General features: G+C 28.4%; 2 protein-coding genes across 2 annotated transcripts in view; both read left to right on the forward strand.

Moving 5' to 3' along the window:
- The window catches only part of Cht7 (chitinase 7), a 45388-nt gene extending 26570 nt beyond the window's left edge, over nt 1–18818 (forward strand). The window contains exons 8-16 of the mRNA XM_074242233.1: nt 486–912; nt 3970–4187; nt 5761–5915; nt 6111–6251; nt 7667–7814; nt 8358–8543; nt 8774–8896; nt 16281–16482; nt 18351–18818. Of these exons, the coding sequence (XP_074098334.1) occupies nt 486–912; nt 3970–4187; nt 5761–5915; nt 6111–6251; nt 7667–7814; nt 8358–8543; nt 8774–8896; nt 16281–16482; nt 18351–18562 (1812 nt within the window). The 3' untranslated portion in view covers nt 18563–18818. The remainder of the gene's footprint in view (nt 1–485; nt 913–3969; nt 4188–5760; nt 5916–6110; nt 6252–7666; nt 7815–8357; nt 8544–8773; nt 8897–16280; nt 16483–18350) is intronic.
- Nucleotides 11042–12432, forward strand: LOC141527340 (uncharacterized). The gene is made up of 2 exons (XM_074242761.1): nt 11042–12063; nt 12251–12432. The coding sequence occupies exons 1-2, from the start codon at nt 11685–11687 to the stop codon at nt 12430–12432; spliced, it is 561 nt and encodes a 186-aa protein (XP_074098862.1). The 5' UTR covers nt 11042–11684.
- Nucleotides 18819–18939: the final 121 nt, after the last annotated feature.

Here is an 18939-nt window from a genome sequence, read left to right on the forward strand (position 1 = left end):
TATTATACACCCAGCGAAGTGGGCAAGAAACAGATAGTGTATTAACATAAGGGTATTAATACACTGTCAAAATCTAGTTTGATTTTATAGTTTTCACGTTAAATTACAAAAATAATTGACACTATTGGAAACATGAAAATATTCCTCTAACTTTGCAGAAGTTTTATTTTTATCATTTTAAACCAATTATGAAAGATCAAATTGTACGAAAGTCACCATAAGACTTAAAATAAAGACTTCAATCATTCATTGAGATACTTTCATTTATAGGCTCAGAAGACTTTAGATTCATTATTATTTAATTTAAAATGTGGAATTTCATTTTATGAATCCCAAATGTAATTATTATTATGTAAATTAATAAAATGAAGAGTTTATTTTATGATAAAATTGCAATTCATTATTTTATCTATTATTTAACATCATTTTAAAAATAATTAAATAATAATAATAATAATAATAATAATAATATCGATTAATTTTAGATATGCGAGATGCTTCAAAGTGGAGCAGCATATGTATGGGATGACGAGATGAAGGTGCCATATTTGGTGCAGGGCGATCAATGGGTGGGCTTTGATGACGAGAGGTCCATTAGAGGGAAGATGAAGTGGATAAAGGCCTCCGGATACGGAGGTGCCATGGTTTGGACAGTCGACATGGATGACTTCAATGGAACCGCGTGTCCCGGAAACGTGAGGTACCCGCTGATAGGCGCAATGAGGGAGGAACTCCTCGGCGTATCCCGTGGCGTAAAGGCTAAAGATGTTGATTGGAGTGCCGTCGCGGCGACTGTCAGTGAAGTCGTCATTAAAAAACCAGAGCCCTACAAGATTCCTGCCTCAGAGGTTCTCAGCAAGGCTAAAAAGGTGTCGAAACCGACCTCACTAGTCATTAATTCACCGCCTAGAGGTTACTATCTTTTACTTTGATTTAATGTCTTTTAGTCTTTATGATGTTCTTTCTGTTTACCTTTACTTTATACTATGGCATTCATAGTAAACGAGAATAGTCATTACTCATTACAATAAGATCATTATCATTAATTACGAAATTTGAAACCACAGATGTCAGATTCTAATTTTAAATTCAAGGAGTTATGGACTATCAGTTTCTTTAGTTTTTCTATAATTATTATTATCGATCTCAATAACATTATTTAGAAATTATTAGGATGTAAATAGTCACTGATGAGTCTCGAAAATGCTAAGAATTTCGAAATGTCAAAGGAATTTTTCACGGGATTTTAGAACTTTAGAATTTAATTTAAATTAATTAATGAGTAAATAGCAGATAAAAAAGTGTATATTATTAAAATTAGTTTTATAATTTATAGATTTTTTTGGTCTATCAAAGAATAATTGAACAAAACTCATCCACATTTCAGCGTTCACTAATATCTTCTCAAGAATTAGAATTACAAATGCTTCAAAATTCACTTGAAATGTCAATATCGCTTGTAAAAATGTACAATTAGCAAAAAGTGATTTTTCCATTTTCTTTAAAGATTAGATTATTAACAAAATGAAATTTTAACAAATAAATTAATTATTAATGGAAGAATCTGGAAATCGGTTGACCGCAAATTCCAACCCTAGAACTTCCTGCTAAGTTTGTTAAAAAAACATTAGACGCAGTTTTTAAAGCACAAAAAAATGTACAGTTTTATATTGATATCAGAAATTTAAAACATATCAAGAAAAAATTCTAAAAAAAAAAGTTTTGTGAATTTTTAAACAAATATAACTTTTGAACGCGTCGTTCGGTTTTCATTTTTAAAAAGGTATTCAACGCAGTTGTTTAAGCATAAAAAATGTATATGTGGTTTTATTATGATTTTTTTACACGTTTTAAAGTTATTTTTAAAAAACACAAAAATTCAAATTTTTTTTTTAATTTCTTCGGAATGACTCGATGAATTAACTCCCAAATCTAATCAGATCTAAATTAAATGGTAAATATTATACAAGTTTTCAAATTATACTTTTTTTTTAACCTTTAATGGTTTAATTTGCGCAACCTCTTCAGTACTTCAAATTACAACAATTGTATTGTTTTCTGTGGCATTATTTTTTGGAAAAAAAAATAATTCATATGATGTAATTTTATTTAATTTTTTTAGCTACATAATTAACGCAGAAAGAAATTAAATGTTCACATCAATTATTTACACCACAGCGGAAACCAGAAACTTTAATTTTTTCTAAATCACATCTTGAGTTAAATTTAAATTTCCAAATGTTTAAGCTCCCACTTTCATACAATGATCGAATAGATTTTATTTCTTTCAAAAAATTTCGATATAATTCATATTTCAATACATTCCAACGCAATAAATTTGAAAACTTCATCATTTTTGCGATAAAGAACCTCCAGTATTCGACGAAGAAGATTTATAATTTATAATTTCTCGTTTAAACTGGCAACAAATCTTGAATTTCACCTCTAGCGTGCTTAAAAAAAAAAAGGAAAAATTTTTTTTTAACAGATAATCTCACATTCTAACGATTTTCGTGGTGAACATTATTGAACTTTTTTTACGAGAGTATGTAAATCCATTTTGAATCCGAAATCGAGACATATTTCTCCGGAGATATGAATTATTTTTCCTTGGGCGAGATCTTTGAAATGGTTATGAAGAAAGCGTTAAAAATGGCGCTGAGACTGTTATTAAAAATTCCATTCTACGATTTCATTAAAGGTGTTAACTTCCCTCTTTCTTGAGAAAATTAAAATACAATTCTGGATACTTTGTTTATTTTCTTTTTTTTTTTGTTTTAATTCCAACAGACATACTAAGTATTAATGCGGCAAAATACTTAATCTTCCAGATTAACTCCTCAAAACTTATAAATGTCAACATCTGTTTGTAATTCACTTCTTTAATTTTTGTTTTTAATCTTCTAAGGAAAAAGTCTTGGAATCTGAAATAATAATAAAATTTTTTTGTTCAATAATTTATTACCTGAAAATTAAACACTTCGTACTTTGTAAAATTGATTTATTGCAAAGAAGAGTTAGGACATTTTTGTCTTGGACTTACTAGACACTAAGAATTAATAAACTGAAATATATTATGAACAAAAGTTTGGTAATATTTTAAAAATAATAATTAAGCAATAGATAAATTATTCTGAGTAAGTAGTTATCAAAAAAGTTTTGAATTTTTACATAATCTTCTGTTAGAGGTAAATTTAAAAAAGCGAAGACTAAATTACACCTTCATTATACCGCAGTATTAAAAAAAAAGTACAGTGGATAAAGAATTACTTGATCCAAAAGAATATTATCTTCACAATTTCACTTTTATTTTGAGATATTTATTTCTTCTAATGATCTTAAATCAAGTAATTTTTTTCAAGGAATAAAAATATTTTATATAAAGTTTAGAGTGTAAAAATTTAATATCGAGAATTAAAATTAAATTTATGAACGTGATAAAAATTTTCAAGTCAAAATTTACTCGTGAAATGAACAAATTTTTAAAAAAGATAAAAATTACGGCTGGTCATAAATATTCAGAAAAAAAAAATTTATTTGAATCAAGTAAATAATTTTGAAGAATTTCTTCTTGATTTGAACAGAAAAATTCTTAAACTCAGAATTAATTCAAGAATTTTTTTCTTGATTCAAGTTAATTTTTTTTTAGTGGAGAAAATTGCGTGTGGTTGCTGGCCTAAATATATTAATTACTAATAAACAAAACAATATTGACTAAAGATTTTCAAAAAGGTTCTACGCATTAATCATATGAAAAGACTAAAAAAAAAGTCTGATTAAAAAATTGTATTTTTTAAAAGTTATAGTGTTTACAAGCCCGTTAACTCTTGAAAAATGAAATGCATAAGTCAAGCAAAAAGATTCTTGTTTTTTAAATTTTTCCGTAAAAATTGCTTAAATTAAAAAATTAGTTCATAAGATAAATAACAGTAAAAAAGAAGTGATTTAAAGTAGTTTTACTTTATTTAGAACGTGAACCACTGACGTTTTGTTACTTAACAAACTGGGCACACAAACGCGGGGGTGCTGGAAGATTTATTCCCGAGGACATTGATCCTAGTCTCTGCACCCACGTTGTCTACTCATTTGCAACCTTGAAAAATTACTTGCTGGTGGAGGGCAACGAAAAGGACCCGGAGATGTATGAACGGTTAATAGCACTCCGAGAGAAAAATCCGGACTTGAAAGTGAGTACTTTTTTTATTTAACTTAATATATAAGGTTTCTATTGTCCATCGGGTAATAAATAGATTAGAGGAATAATAAATTTTTCCTGCACAATATGGAATAGAAAAAAATACGGTACGTGAAAAAAATTTGCGATTTATGCCTTAATAATTTATATTTTACATTTTTAAATTATATTATCTCACAGCGATAAATACGTTGCATAATCCAGTAAAAAAAAAACAACAGATAAATATTATCCGATTTAGTTTGGTAAAAAGTTTTATTTAAACGATAAAAAGTCGTTTAATTTAATTCTCAGAAAAATTATGTATTATACAATGATTGATAAAAGTTTTTAAACAATACTTAAAAATAGATTTGTTTTATTTTAATAGTTATAACTTATAGTTATTTTAATATTTTAACAGTTAAATATTTCAACCCAAGTACCACTTATAACATTGCTGTTTTTAGTTCTGGTGAATAAATTTTTGAACTTTGTCAATTTTAAATTATTAGGGCAATCAAATTAAAGGTTCTAAATAATTATTACAAAATATATTAACGATGCTAAAATATTAAAGAATTTAATTTCATGACTCGAAATATTAAATTCTTTAATATTTTGCGACAAGGTATCTTTAATAAGAAATAGGGCGTTCTTTGGGTCAAATAAAAAATTTACGATTGATAGATAATTTATCTTGAAAATAAAATTATTTTTGATGTAATAAAATATCAAATCCAGCAAATTACAAACTTTCGCGAGATAGATACAGAGTACGGTCTAAGGAAAGTGAAATCGGTTCAGCGGAACTTAACATTTGATTTCACCGTCTGTATTAGAAGTTAATAGATGTAAAGTTTATATAATTAAGTTATTAGACGTTAAGTCTAGTTAATTGCTCTGCTATCTTAGAGGGTCTTCAAATTCTGAGATTAATTTACGCTATTTAGAGTTAGGGTGAGAGTAAGAGTGAATTAATTTGTAAGTTGCAGATTTGTCAAGACTCAATTAAACACAAATAATAGACAATGAGACTTATAGATACTTAGACGTTTCACTAATAGGCTCTTGGAAAGATAAACGATTTGTGAGATTAAAGATTTCATTTCAATTTCAATCTTTTTAAGTTACATCGAATACAATTTATTTTAGAAATTAATTTTTTATAATTTTTTTTTGCCATAATTTATTTGTTACAAAAATTCTTAAAATTATCAACTACCTGCTAAGTTAATTTTCAGAAAAAATTTGAGTCTATTTATAATTAGGCCGTAGATTTATAATAAATTAATTATCTCTGAAAATTATTTGAAGCCTTTAAAAGGCAGAATTTCAAGCCAAAACCAATTTTATGTATTTTTTTTTTTTAATTTTTTAACGCAATGACGGAAAATTTTTCACAGTACTTATTTATAAAAATAATTTTATTTTTTCATAATTATATTTAAATCTCATATCGAAATTTGTAGTCATTCAAGTGAAAATTTATTATTTTGAATATTTTAATCGCTGAACTAAATCCCGGATTATCTGCAAGAAGAAATAACAAAAAATATAAATATGAATTTTTTTTCTGACATCAGGTATTACTAGCAATTGGTGGGTGGGCATTTGGTTCAACACCATTCAAAGAACTCACCAGCAATACATTCCGTATGAATCAGTTCGTTTACGAGGCAATCGAGTTCCTCAGGGAGTACAAATTTAACGGTCTCGATGTCGACTGGGAATATCCGCGGTAAGTGCTATACAGATTAATTTTATGCGAAGCTAAAACTATAAAATAGACAAGCCGGGGCCATTCATAAATTACCTTCTGCATTGTCCTCGATATACGTGTTCACTCTACATGTGAGCATATATACTTTCTGCACATATGTTTAGACATATATAAATTTAAATGTATATAAATATATATATTTGTATGTTTCAGAGGCACTGACGACAAGGCCGCTTACGTGAATCTTCTGAAAGAGCTGAGACTTGCGTTCGAAGGCGAAGCCAAAGACTCTGGCCAACCTAAATTGATTCTTTCAGCAGCAGTACCAGCGAGTTTTGAAGCCATTGCCGCTGGGTAAATAATCTTACTCTACATCTCGATATAAAATGCTTCTCAAGCTTAAATTGCTTTACTCGCGCTGTAATAACTTTTCAAAACTACTTTATAGAATATTTGTTCAACTTTTTTTCCTTCTCTTTTTTTTTATTTACTTTTTTTTTTAGAACTCCTCTAAAAGATTTTATAACATGTTATTTATATATATTATTTACTCTTTCAGTTAACACTTATAAGTAAATATTTTTGGATTTTATCTTTAATGTCTTTATTATATTATTTTCTACCAGATTATCGGATATACTTGAGAAAGTTTATTTGAAATTGAAGGCTTTTAATTCTGAAAAGCCTATAAATACCGGTTGATACAACATTGATGGATATAGTTAATTAATACAAACAAATAAAAAAATCTTCCTATGGGTTTTTACTTTATCATTTTTATCACAAAAGAGCTTCGTAATTACTCTATACGGAAAAAATTACATTTTCACAAAATTACATGTAACGTGACGCTTCATATAAAAAACTGGAAAAATTACAGTTTTAAATTGTACACAGAAAAAAAAAAAACAAGCTTCTTTCGCCAAGAAAATTTTAAGTAAGACGAAAGTTATTTTGGAGCAAGATGAAATTTTCTTGGCTCAAAAAACTTTGACTTCATTCCAAAAATTTTCAATCTTCCTTAATATTTTCTTGAGTGAAGAAAATTTACATTCCAGTCAAGAATTTTTTTTTTACAGTTTAATAATTACAGATTGTGTAAGAATTACATTGTAAGATGTAAATATTAAATTGAAAGCTCTGAAAATTAACATTCAAAGTTTGAATTTATGAAAATGTTATTTCAAGCTGCAATTTTTCTAGTTTTTTATATGAAGTGACGCTTATTACTATTTATAATATAATTTAAAAAAGAATTTTTTTTTGTGTGCAGCAGAAAGTTATAAAATAAAAAATTATCAGGAACACAAAAGAGAATTTATTAAAATAAGCCTAAAAAGGGGCCTGAACTTTAACAGTCGATCTGAACTTATTGATAGTCGTTACCTTAATTCTCGAACCTCGAAACTCGCATTTACGAAATTCAACAGAATCCGCCAAAAAGTATAATAGCGTAAAAGTTTGAAGCAAGGGTTGGAAGAAGCTTAAAATATTTATTTAATTAAACTTTTGTTATTACTTACTGCGGCCCTCAGTTTGAAACTGCCAAAGTATGAAGAAGTCGAGACTCGTACAACCCCGAGGGATTTTGAAACATCTTTCGTGAATCTAGTCATTGATTGCGCAAACACCGAGACTTGATTTTTCTAGTGATAAAGATGAATTAATCGTTTCTCATTGAAACTACATTGACCTTAAATATTACAATACAACAAATATAATTATTGCAAGCATTTTATATTAATTAAAGAGTCTCATTATTCTTACAGGTACGACGTTCCTGAAATATCAAAGTACCTGGACTTTATAAACGTAATGACTTACGATTTCCATGGTCACTGGGAGAGACAAGTCGGACACAATAGTCCGCTGCATCCCTTAGAGAGTGCAACCAGCTATCAAAAGAAACTCACTGTGGTAAGAAAACAAACTTTTATTTCATTTGATTAACTCATATTCATTTTTATTTATGTACATATTTATATATTTATATATACTTGTAACTTATATTTATATTTATTTAGTTTTACTTATAACTATAACACTCTTCCTTTGTACTCGCATTATACACGACTTTATTCAATGCATTCATTACTTTTATCTAAACTCAAACTTACTTACATGATAAAAAATAAATTTTATTTATCTTAATAATTATTTCAGCGGAAACACCCCTGTGATAAGAAAACAAATCAGATCAATTTTTATTTTTTAATATTTTTACAGTAAAAATGTTTAATTTTATAATTATAAAACATTTAATTGAAATTTTTGGACTGTGGTAAAATATTTTAAATCCAAAAGTCAAAATTTTAAAACTCACAGTGATGTTGCCTCTTGATGAATTTTTCATTTAGCATACACTTAAAAGTAAATCTTATGCATAAGTAGTTATTTTTTATTGGAATAGAATAAAATATTATTAAATTTTATTATTTTTTTTTTCTTCGCATCAAATAGGATTACAGTGCTCGCGAATGGGTGAAACAGGGGGCGCCGAAGGAGAAGCTAATGATAGGAATGCCTACGTACGGAAGATCCTTCACGCTGGTAGACAAGGACAAGTTTGACATCGGTGCACCAGCCTCCGGGGGTGGAGTTCCTGGGAACTTTACTAACGAGTCTGGCTTTCTCTCTTACTACGAGGTACTTTCTATGGAAATTAAGACAAGAATTCACATAATACTTCGTTGCATTTATTTTCGTGCCGTGCACTAGTTTGTTTTTTATTTTAACATTTTATTTTTATCACATCGGTATAGTTTACTTTTTAAATCCGTTTGCGCTTCTTTTTTTGTTTTATTTTATTTATTTTATTATAAATATTCAAATTTAAATATTACTTTAATATTTTTTTTTTTTTTTTATTTATTTAGGTGTGTAGTTTCTTAAACGAGGACAACACGACCCTCGTCTGGGATAGCGAACAGCAGGTGCCGTTTGCATACAGAGATGACCAATGGGTCGGTTTTGATGACGAAAGGAGTCTTATTAATAAGGTAATTTATGCTATAAAAACATACTTTTTTGTGAAAAATAAATAATACACACATACATACTCTACTAAAAATCACATTTTACATCCAATTGTTACTCTAGATGATTTTAAGTATTTTTTTCAACTTTCTATCCTAACCAAATATTTTATTAGTCTCCTGATAAAAAGTCAAGAAAAATCGACCTCTAAAGTTTAATTGTCTAATTAATTATCGGGGTGGCGATCGATTTAGATAATCATTTTCAAGTTTCACAAATTTCCTTCGTTTTCAGAAGATAAAAGAAATTTACAGCCCGATTAAGAAAAATTTATTTTAACTATCTATTACAATCAGAATTTTTTAAATATTGTATAAATTTAATACCTCCAAATTATAGTACCTCGAAATTCTGTATATATATTCAATTATCATACATTCATTTTAATCTGATCAAATATTATATATCGCGTTACAGATGCTATAAGGGCGTATAATAAAAATTCTATTATTTTTTCTAAGTCCAAACAAAATTTTTAGTTTACAGAAAAAAAAATTTTTTTTTGCATTTCTGCACATTTCATACAAAAATGCGTTGATTCCCGAAAAAAAAAAAATTTTTTATACGCCCTTACGGCTTTTTATCAGGACCTTTTGCCGGTATACGCCCTTATGGCATCTGTACCATGCGTAATTTAACATATGATCTTATATAATTTCACATATGCTCTGAAAAAAAAAATTAACTTGATTAGAAAAGAAAATTCTTGAATTTAGAAATTTTTCTTGAACCAAGCTAATTTTTTTCCAATGTAATGACACATAATTTCACACATGACCACGCATGATCATAAATAATTCCACATGTGATTATACATATCACATATGATGTAATGCACAAAACCAAAGTAGCAATTGAACTTCATATGTGATCACTATTGATGTATATTCATGTATGATATGATGTATGGATATTAGGGTGATTCAAAAAAAAAGAATATTTTTTTTTTCATTTGGTACTCTGAAAAATAGGTTCCTAGACACCTCTAAGAAAGCCTCTCTAAGCATGAGTTCTTAATTGTAACGGGAAGGTCCTCCTTCTTACAGTTTTCTATTTTTTCTTATTATCAGATAGAAAAATTTATATCTCGCTTCCAACTACTTGAAAAAATATCTTGTTCCTTAGATTTTGTAGGAAATTGAATGCTTTACAAAAAAGGTCTCTTACGATTTTTTCGTAAACCCAACCGTTTAAAAGATATTAACGGTTAAAGTTTGATTATTTTTGGGAAAATTTTTTATTTCTTATGAATTTTATAACTCAATGAAAAAAATCATTATGAATGATGAAACTCATAGTTTTGTAGGAAATTTACTGCTCTATAAAAATGGTCTCTTATGATTTTTCGATCAAGTTGAGCGTTTACGAGATATTCATCGTCAAACATCAATGCATATCAATTTTTCTAGTTTTTGATCAATAATTCGAAAAATTTCAATTTATTCTGTGAGTTTCAAGGAAATTTAGACAAATTTGAGTTTTTATTATAAAAGCAACTCCTATAGATGTTTTCTGTTCAAAAATTCATTTGAAAGTTTTTATTCTAATAATATTTTTTTAATTTTATCTTTAATAATTTAAAATCTTAATCGCGTTGTCATTTATTATTATGAAATTTGTTCAGTGCGTATTTTTAAATTGTTTTTCACAAAATATACATAAAATTTTCGTTCGAGGGGATTTTTGTTTTGAATTCCATTTCTTCTTCTGTTTGTCTTCTGAAACTAACGCCATCTATGTTTTTTACTCTCAACTATCTTCAGTATCTACCCATTTAATACCGTATTTTCAGTGTTCCTAAAACTGATCATCTTGAATACGTAATAAAATAATTCATTTTAAATAAGTCTTATAATCATCACATAAATTTATTTATCATCAATTAACCTACAATGAATAAAGAAATACGTTTTATCGGAATACCTCTACAAAGAATTTCGGAACGTAAGTTACCAAAAGTGAAAGAGGTTATGCGTGTGTTTTTCTACCAACTTAAAATTTTAAAGTATTCAATCAAACAAAGTGCTAAAAATTCAGTTGACCAAGTTATTGAACTGTGGAGAAAAAATTAGATTCCAACTAGTGGAGCTCCTAATGCAGTCAAAAATTTCTTCGCTATCACAGTCAATGGTTAAAATTACAAAAAAATTTCGATAAAAAGAATTCAGCGCAAAACCAAAAGGAAATGAAATTTCAGACTGATTTTGAACAATTATTCGACATTGTGAGCGAAAAATCCTTAAAAGTGCTTGATGATAATATTAGAAAGTTGTATTTGGATCAAAAATTCGGTACCCATAAAGAGATTCTTTCTAATAATGTACCTGTATCAAACTTAACCACAACTATGATGGGAATAGATGAGAGTAGTAAGTATCTGAGATATTTAATTATTATAAAGTCAGGTAGTAGTGTAACTTTTCATAGATGACTAGATGACATTTGACTAGACAATTTTTGGAGTCCTTTCTTAATTATTTGTCATCAAAATGAATAAATTCTATACATTTTCTTCGTTTAATTTATAAAACAGATCTTATTCCAGACTTAGATCAACCGTCTACCAGTCATGCGATTGTTCCAAGTGAAAAATCAGAGTCGTTCTCTACGTATACATTAAGTGGAGTTACAAATTTTGGATCTGATTCAGAGTATGAACCTCCAATTCCGACAAAACGAGCAAAACTTGATGTCTTAACTCCTGAAGTCATTTTTGGACTCGACCGAGCTAATGTCAGCAGTAGAAATGCGATGTTTATTATTGCTCCGGTTTTACTAGCAGTAGGTATTAAAATTGAAGATACAACGCTCAGTTATAGTTCAATTCAACGAGCTCGTATGCTTCAAAGAGAAGACATTGCTAAAGGACTTAATGACAACTTTAAGACACACGATAAATACGTTGTGCATTGGGACGGAAAAATGCTGAATGACCTTGTTGGATCAAAATCTGTGGAACGGCTACCAGTTATTTTAACTGCATTTGGTACCGAACAATTACTTGGGGTTCCAAAAATGAATTCTGGGACGGCAGACAATCAAACATCAGCCATTTTATCGACATTGAGTGAATGGGGTATTACTAATTATGTTAAGGCGATGTGTTTTGACACGACGGCAGTTAATATAGGTAACTTATCAATGATAATTTAATCTAAAAAATATTTAATTATTAACGTTCTAGTTTAATTTTTATTGCTTACTGAATTTCACTTTTGAAATTATTGAGAATTATTTACTCATTTGGATTTTAAATATAATCTACAATTTGTTGAAAATATTAAATTTAACGATAGTTATCTATTTTCTTTATACAGGAATTCATAACGGTACATGTAAGGCAATTGAAAAGACTTTGGGAAGAGAGTTAATCTGGTTACCATGTCGTCACCACATTTTTGAGATCATATTGAGAAGTGTATTTGAAGTATATTGGCCTGTGTCATCTGGGCCAAACGTACCAATGTTCGGAAGATTTAAAAATCATGGGATGAAATAAATAAAACTAATTATAAATCTGGAATTGAAGATACTGTTGTTGCTGATATCATTTTGGATAAAAAAATGAAATATCTAGTTTAATTGCACAATCCTTACAGGTATGATTTAACTGCGATTTTAAGAAAAAAATTTTCTTGTTTCTGACAAATTTTTAATTGTTTTTGATAGTTACTACAACCCCGAGATGACTATAAAGAATTGTTGGAATTGTCGTTGATTTTCCTTGGAGAAATGCCTCAAGAAGAAATTTTTTTCAAACGTCCTGGTGCAATTCATCATGCTAGGTGGATGGCGAAGGCAATTTACAGTTTAAAAATGTTTCTATTCAGAAATGAATTTAAACTTTCTAATAAAGAATTGGACGGTCTTCGGCAAATTTGTATATTTATAGTTACACTGTATTTAAAAGCTTGGTTTTCATCAACTTCTGCAACAACTGCTGCTAATCATGACTTGCAGTTTTTGAAAAATTTATTCGAGTACAAAAATATCAATTCATTGATTTCTTCAGCAACTTGTGAAAAAATGATTTTGCATTTATGGTATTTAAGTGATGAACTTGCCATTTTATCATTATTTGACGATACCGTTTCATTGGAAGTAAAAAAATATTGTTGGAGCTGTTAATACTCGTAACGGTACAGATTCTAAAGCTAAAAATTTATAATTGATAAAAACGATTTGAATTCATTAACGCAAAAAGTCTGAGTGACTTTGTTTCTAAAAAGTCTTTAAATCTCTTTAAAATCTTTGATTTATCATATGACTTCCTTGATAAAGATATTGAATCGTGGCCTACTAATGACAGTTACATTGAAAATAAAGAATACTTTAACCAATTGAAAGTTGTTAATGATTCAGCAGAACGAGCTGTTGCATTAGTTAGTGAGTATAATCAATGCTTGACAAAAATGAAGAGCAATTCCAATACTTATTGCAAATTATCAAAGAACATCGAAAAAACTACCCAAACTGCAATAGAGGAAATTATTTACAGTAAAAGTGTACCGTTATGTTGAAAATATTGAAAATTATATGGCAGTTGATAATTAAATAAATAAATTCTTCGATAAAAAAGTGAAACACATGTGAAACACACTAAATTGAATTATATATTTAAAAAAATGCACTAATTTTTTGTTTTAATGTAATCAAACATGTCCAAGACTAAAAAAACTAATTAAAAAAATAGTTCATAACATATTTCTATTCATAGAAACTCAAATTTGTCTAAATTTCCTTGAAACTCACAGAATAAATTGAAATTTTTCGAATTATTGATCAAATACTAGAAAAATTGATATGCATTGATGTTTGACGATGAATATCTCGTAAACGCTCAACTTGATCGAAAAATCATAAGAGACCATTTTTATAGAGCAGTAAATTTCCTACAAAACTATGAGTTTCATCATTCATAATGATTTTTTTTCATTGAGTTATAAAATTCATAAGAAATAAAAAATTTTCCCAAAAATAATCAAACTTTAACCGTTAATATCTTTTAAACGGTTGGGTTTACGAAAAAATCGTAAGAGACCTTTTTTGTAGAGCATTCAATTTCCTACAAAATCTAAGGAACAAGATATTTTTTCAAGTAGTTGGAAGCGAGATATAAATTTTTCTATCTGATAATAAGAAAAAATAGAAAACTGTAAGAAGGAGGACCTTCCCGTTACAATTAAGAACTCATGCTTGGAGAGGCTTTCTTAGAGGTGTCTAGGAACCTATTTTTCAGAGTACCAAACGAAAAAAAAAATATTCTTTTTTTTTGAATCACCCTAATGGATATGTTTAGTTTTATATAATCATGTCTATGTACATATGGACATATGAGCCATGAAAAATTCAAAACTAGAAATTACTCTACAAAATGACATGTTTTTCCATGCGAGGTCATGCATGATTCCATATGTAATATGTTGTGTCATAAAGCTCCATTCTCTGTGAATACGACTGTGCATATGACAAAAGTTGCGCGGAACCCTATTTCCAACATTAAATAAAAATTATTGTTTTTCAAGCTAGAGGAGTTCCGGGTGTTGAGACTTTTTTCAGAACTTTCCTCCTCTTTAAGGATCTTTTTTCTGATTTTTCATATCACCAATAGTTATTGAGTTATTTACGAAAAACTGAGATTTTTTATGTTGTTTATGTTTTTTGTTAATAACAAATTGAAATTTTCATCAAAAAAATTGAAAAAACCCCAACATTATTTTCAGAATTTAATTCTGTATCGAATGAGTGATTGTTCATATTTTTATCACAATTTCTAAGGTTTTTATTATCAAATTTATACAGGTTTCTTACAAAAATTTCCGTTACTATGTAATATGGTAATGGTTACCATCCTACATAGGAATAAATTTTATTCTTTTCTCTCCGTGTAGAATTTACTCAAAAAATCATACATACGATTTTACATGTAGTCATGCATGATTCTATATGTAATGTCATGCATCATTTGGCTTGATTCTTCGTAACCATCTCTGTATACATGCACGGAAAAGAGGAAACTCGAAAAATTACAGTATATAATGCAACGTGGCGCTTCGTGATGAAACCTGGAAAAATTACAGTTTCAAATTTAATTATAACAGATTTTATAAGAATTACATTGCAGAATGTAATATTTACAATGAAAGCTCTGAATATTAAATTAAAAAATTGAATTTAAAAGAATGTTATTTCAAACTGTAATTTTTCTAGTTTTGATTACAACGGGACTGATTTTACATTTTATACTGTAATTTTTCGAGTTTTCTTTTTTCCGTGTATAAACGTATATGACAGAAAATTCTGAATCATGCGTTTTTATGGGACATAATACGTTATTCGACAATATCATGCGTGATCATGCATAATTTTACACATGGTCATGCATAATTTCAGCTATAAAACCAAAAATAACGATTGAACTTCATATTATATATTCTTCTTTATCATCATCATCATATATGTTTGTATATATAACGATCTCATGAAGTATTTAAAATGTGCTCGATGCTCAATAATTCCCGATACCACTCCGGTTATCGATAAGTACCACTTCAGTTCCAACATTCTCTATAATTACATAGTACTTGGAAGGTTGCGTAATACAATTCATACGATTTCAGACTCATTACACTGTTGCATAAAATAAAAAGCTACTGCGTTAATTTCATTGTTATTACAATCAACAGATGAACATTATTAATTAACCATTATTAAGCTATTAATAGATTCACTTGTAATAAACACTATATTAATAATGTCAAACATGCTAATATAACCGTGTTTGTATAATATAATAATTTAATGATACAGTCGCATGAATTCTTGCGCCAAAAATTTATTAATATATTTGTCTAATTTTTGTGATAAAACCTTTTATTCCTTAAATATTTCACAAACTATGATCAAATTATTTAAGTAATCGCATTTCCCAGGACAATTATAAATTATAATTATTAATAACCCGGATAAAAAGGCATTAATTAACAGTATTTCATCGAGGTAATAACTGTTCTCGAAAAATGGAGAAAAATTTAATCTCCAGTCAGGGAATTTCGATCGCCACCCCCAATACTCTTATACTAACTACCACGCTATCATTTTTTTACAATTAATTTACACGAAAATTCCCGTGACAATCTAGGAATTATAAACTCCCCTGGGAACTGATATGTTGAATATTGAGCGATCTAGCATTGACTCTAAAGTGTCTTTATATATTTATATTGCTCATTATTATTAATAATTAATTAATTGATCATTCAGTTATAAAAAAACTAATTTCATACAATACAATATAATATATTATATTATAATAACAAATAACAAATATCTTTGTTTCTCACTCAGATGAATTGGCTGAAGGAGGAGGGCTTCGGTGGTATTATGATTTGGTCCGTGGACATGGATGATTTCCGCGGGAGCTGTGGCGCGGGCAAGTACCCTTTGATAAGCGCAATGAAAAATGAATTATTAAACTACTCAGTAAAACTGGAGTACGAAGGCCCTTACGAGACCTCGATCCGCAACGGAAAGTACACCACCAAAGACCGTAAGCAACCTTTCGTTAATTATTAAAAACCATTTTCACAACTCGTCTTCTTGACGCACGATTATAATTGTTACAAGTTTCAGTATATCGTATAATGGTTTAATATAATTGGAAAATTTTTTTAATTGGAATGTTGTTTTTGGAATTCAAATTTTTTTTTTAGTTGAAATATTTTTTTATATTTGATTTCAAAAAAGGCGAAAGTTTATTATTTTGAGTTATATACTAATAGAAAAATTTTAATAATTTATGAGAAACATTTTTGATTCAAAAAAACTAGTAGGAAGGAAATCAGTTGTCGCGCTTAAAAAAATCGATTTTCTTACATTGAAAAAAAAAAAAAAAAAAATACTTCTGACAAGAAACTTTTCTTGACGAAAGAACAAATATTCCTGACAGTTATCAAAGCTATTCATACACTAAAAAAAAATTCTGAAGGGTAAATTTTCTTGGCTCTAGAAAATATCAAGGAAGATTTTCTTCTTGTTCCAAAATCACTTTTGTCTTCCTTAAAATTTTCTTGGTACAAGTTTTTTTTTCTGTGTATGTTTATTTATAAAAACAAGGAAAAATATTGAAATTTTTTTTATCAATATATTAATAAAAATTTTAATGGTTCACTTTAATAAATTCATAAGCGAAAAAATTCTTGTCTAAACAATATTTTATAGTTTTTAAATTTTTTGGGCCAGATAATTATATCATTGATCTATAATTAATGTCACTTGATTCAAACGTATGTTACTTTCGATCTGTAAAATCAAATTATGTATTCAAGAACGATTATTTAGACTAAAAATAATTTCGGTATGTCCTGCAAAGTATAAAAAAATTTTTTTTATGACAGAAAGTAGCAAAAATCCGACAATATTTGTTTTCACGGAATTCTTGAAACAAGTTGGTAATAATTTAAGCCAAAAGCTGTAGCTGTAAATTAATTTATTATCTGAGGAATATCGAGGAACAAGATAGTTAGTTAATACACCTTATTATTTTACATGACGCTTCGTCGAAATACTTCTGCTTCCTCAGGCGATCTATGAAAATAGAATGATAATTATAATAAAATTCTTAACATCGACAAAGATAATTCTACATTATAATACATGTAATTTGACAGTCAATTTATAATCACTTTTATAATAATTTCGTTGTAATGATTTTGTTATCATTATCATATTGTAAAGAATTTTTAAATAATTATCATTGTATTTTCATAGATCGCCTGAGGAAGCAGAAATATATCTGCGAAACGTCGCGTAAAATAATAAGGTGCATTAACTAACTTTCCCGTTCCTCTACATTCCGCGTATTAAAAGTTAATTGTAAATCAATGTTACCGCGGATCAATCCTCGAATAAGAAATTTTTAAACAAAGTATGTAATAGTAACCTTCTCTCGATAATTTTCTGCTCATTCAATAATTTTAATAAATTAATTCAAGAGTAAATTTCTTAAATTAATAAAACTAAATATCTTGAAACAAAAGTAAAATTTTCAAGACAAAATTTTTTTTTTTTTAACTAAGTAATTTTTTTAGCGTAAGATTTAATGTAAAACCAAACTTTATAATGAGTTTCATTCGCCTAGTAGCAAGTCCCATAAGTTATTGACTTTCAATAAATAATTAAAAGTTGGTGATTGCAAATTATAAAATTTTCGAAGTATATATTTCTTAAATCTTTAAAAAATAATTAGCCTTGAGGCTGTAGTGATAAACTTTTCCTGTCAATGGAGTAAATCAATAATTGGTATAAAATTTATGAATTCCAAAAACAATGTCCCATCAATTTTCGGTTCCCCTAAACAAAATAAAACTCATGAACATGACACATGACAATAAACGAGAACTTGAATGTTATTTTCAGCTAACGAGGTAACTTGTGACGAAGAGGATAATCACATATCGTATCACCCCGACAAAAACGACTGCACAATGTACTACATGTGCGAGGGCGAACGTAAACATCACATGCCGTGTCCGGTAAATTTAGTTTTCAATCCAAATGAAAATGTCTGCGACTGGCCGGAAAATGTCGAAGGCTGTCTTCAACACACGCCAGCGCCGCCTGCTGCCTAAATATAATCTATTCCTCAATTTATTTTCCTCCTCCCCTCTCCTCTCCTCTCCTTTCCTTTCCATTCCTTTCCATTCCTTTCAACTCTTCCCTTCTGACACTTTTTTTTTCCTCATAGCACACCTCGCGCTCACTTTCCTGCAAGTTTCCAAGTTTGTATAAAAGCAAAAAATTAATAATAGGGTATGAAGAAAAAGGGGAAATAAATACTAAAATATAAAATGAAATATAATAAAATAAAAAGAAGTACTTTAACAAGCTGCGTCACTATGTAAATTTAAGCATCTGTCAGCGTCGACTCTACCTGTCACTTTTTGTTGACACCAGCAACTAACTAGAGTCGTGTCTTCTGTCTGATGTCTTGTGTCTTTATAACTAC

The sequence above is a fragment of the Cotesia typhae genome, unplaced genomic scaffold (assembly GCF_013202065.1).
Source record: "Cotesia typhae breed Kobodo isofemale line unplaced genomic scaffold, CoteBio_Ctyphae contig_4, whole genome shotgun sequence".
Classification (NCBI taxonomy): domain Eukaryota; kingdom Metazoa; phylum Arthropoda; class Insecta; order Hymenoptera; family Braconidae; genus Cotesia; species Cotesia typhae.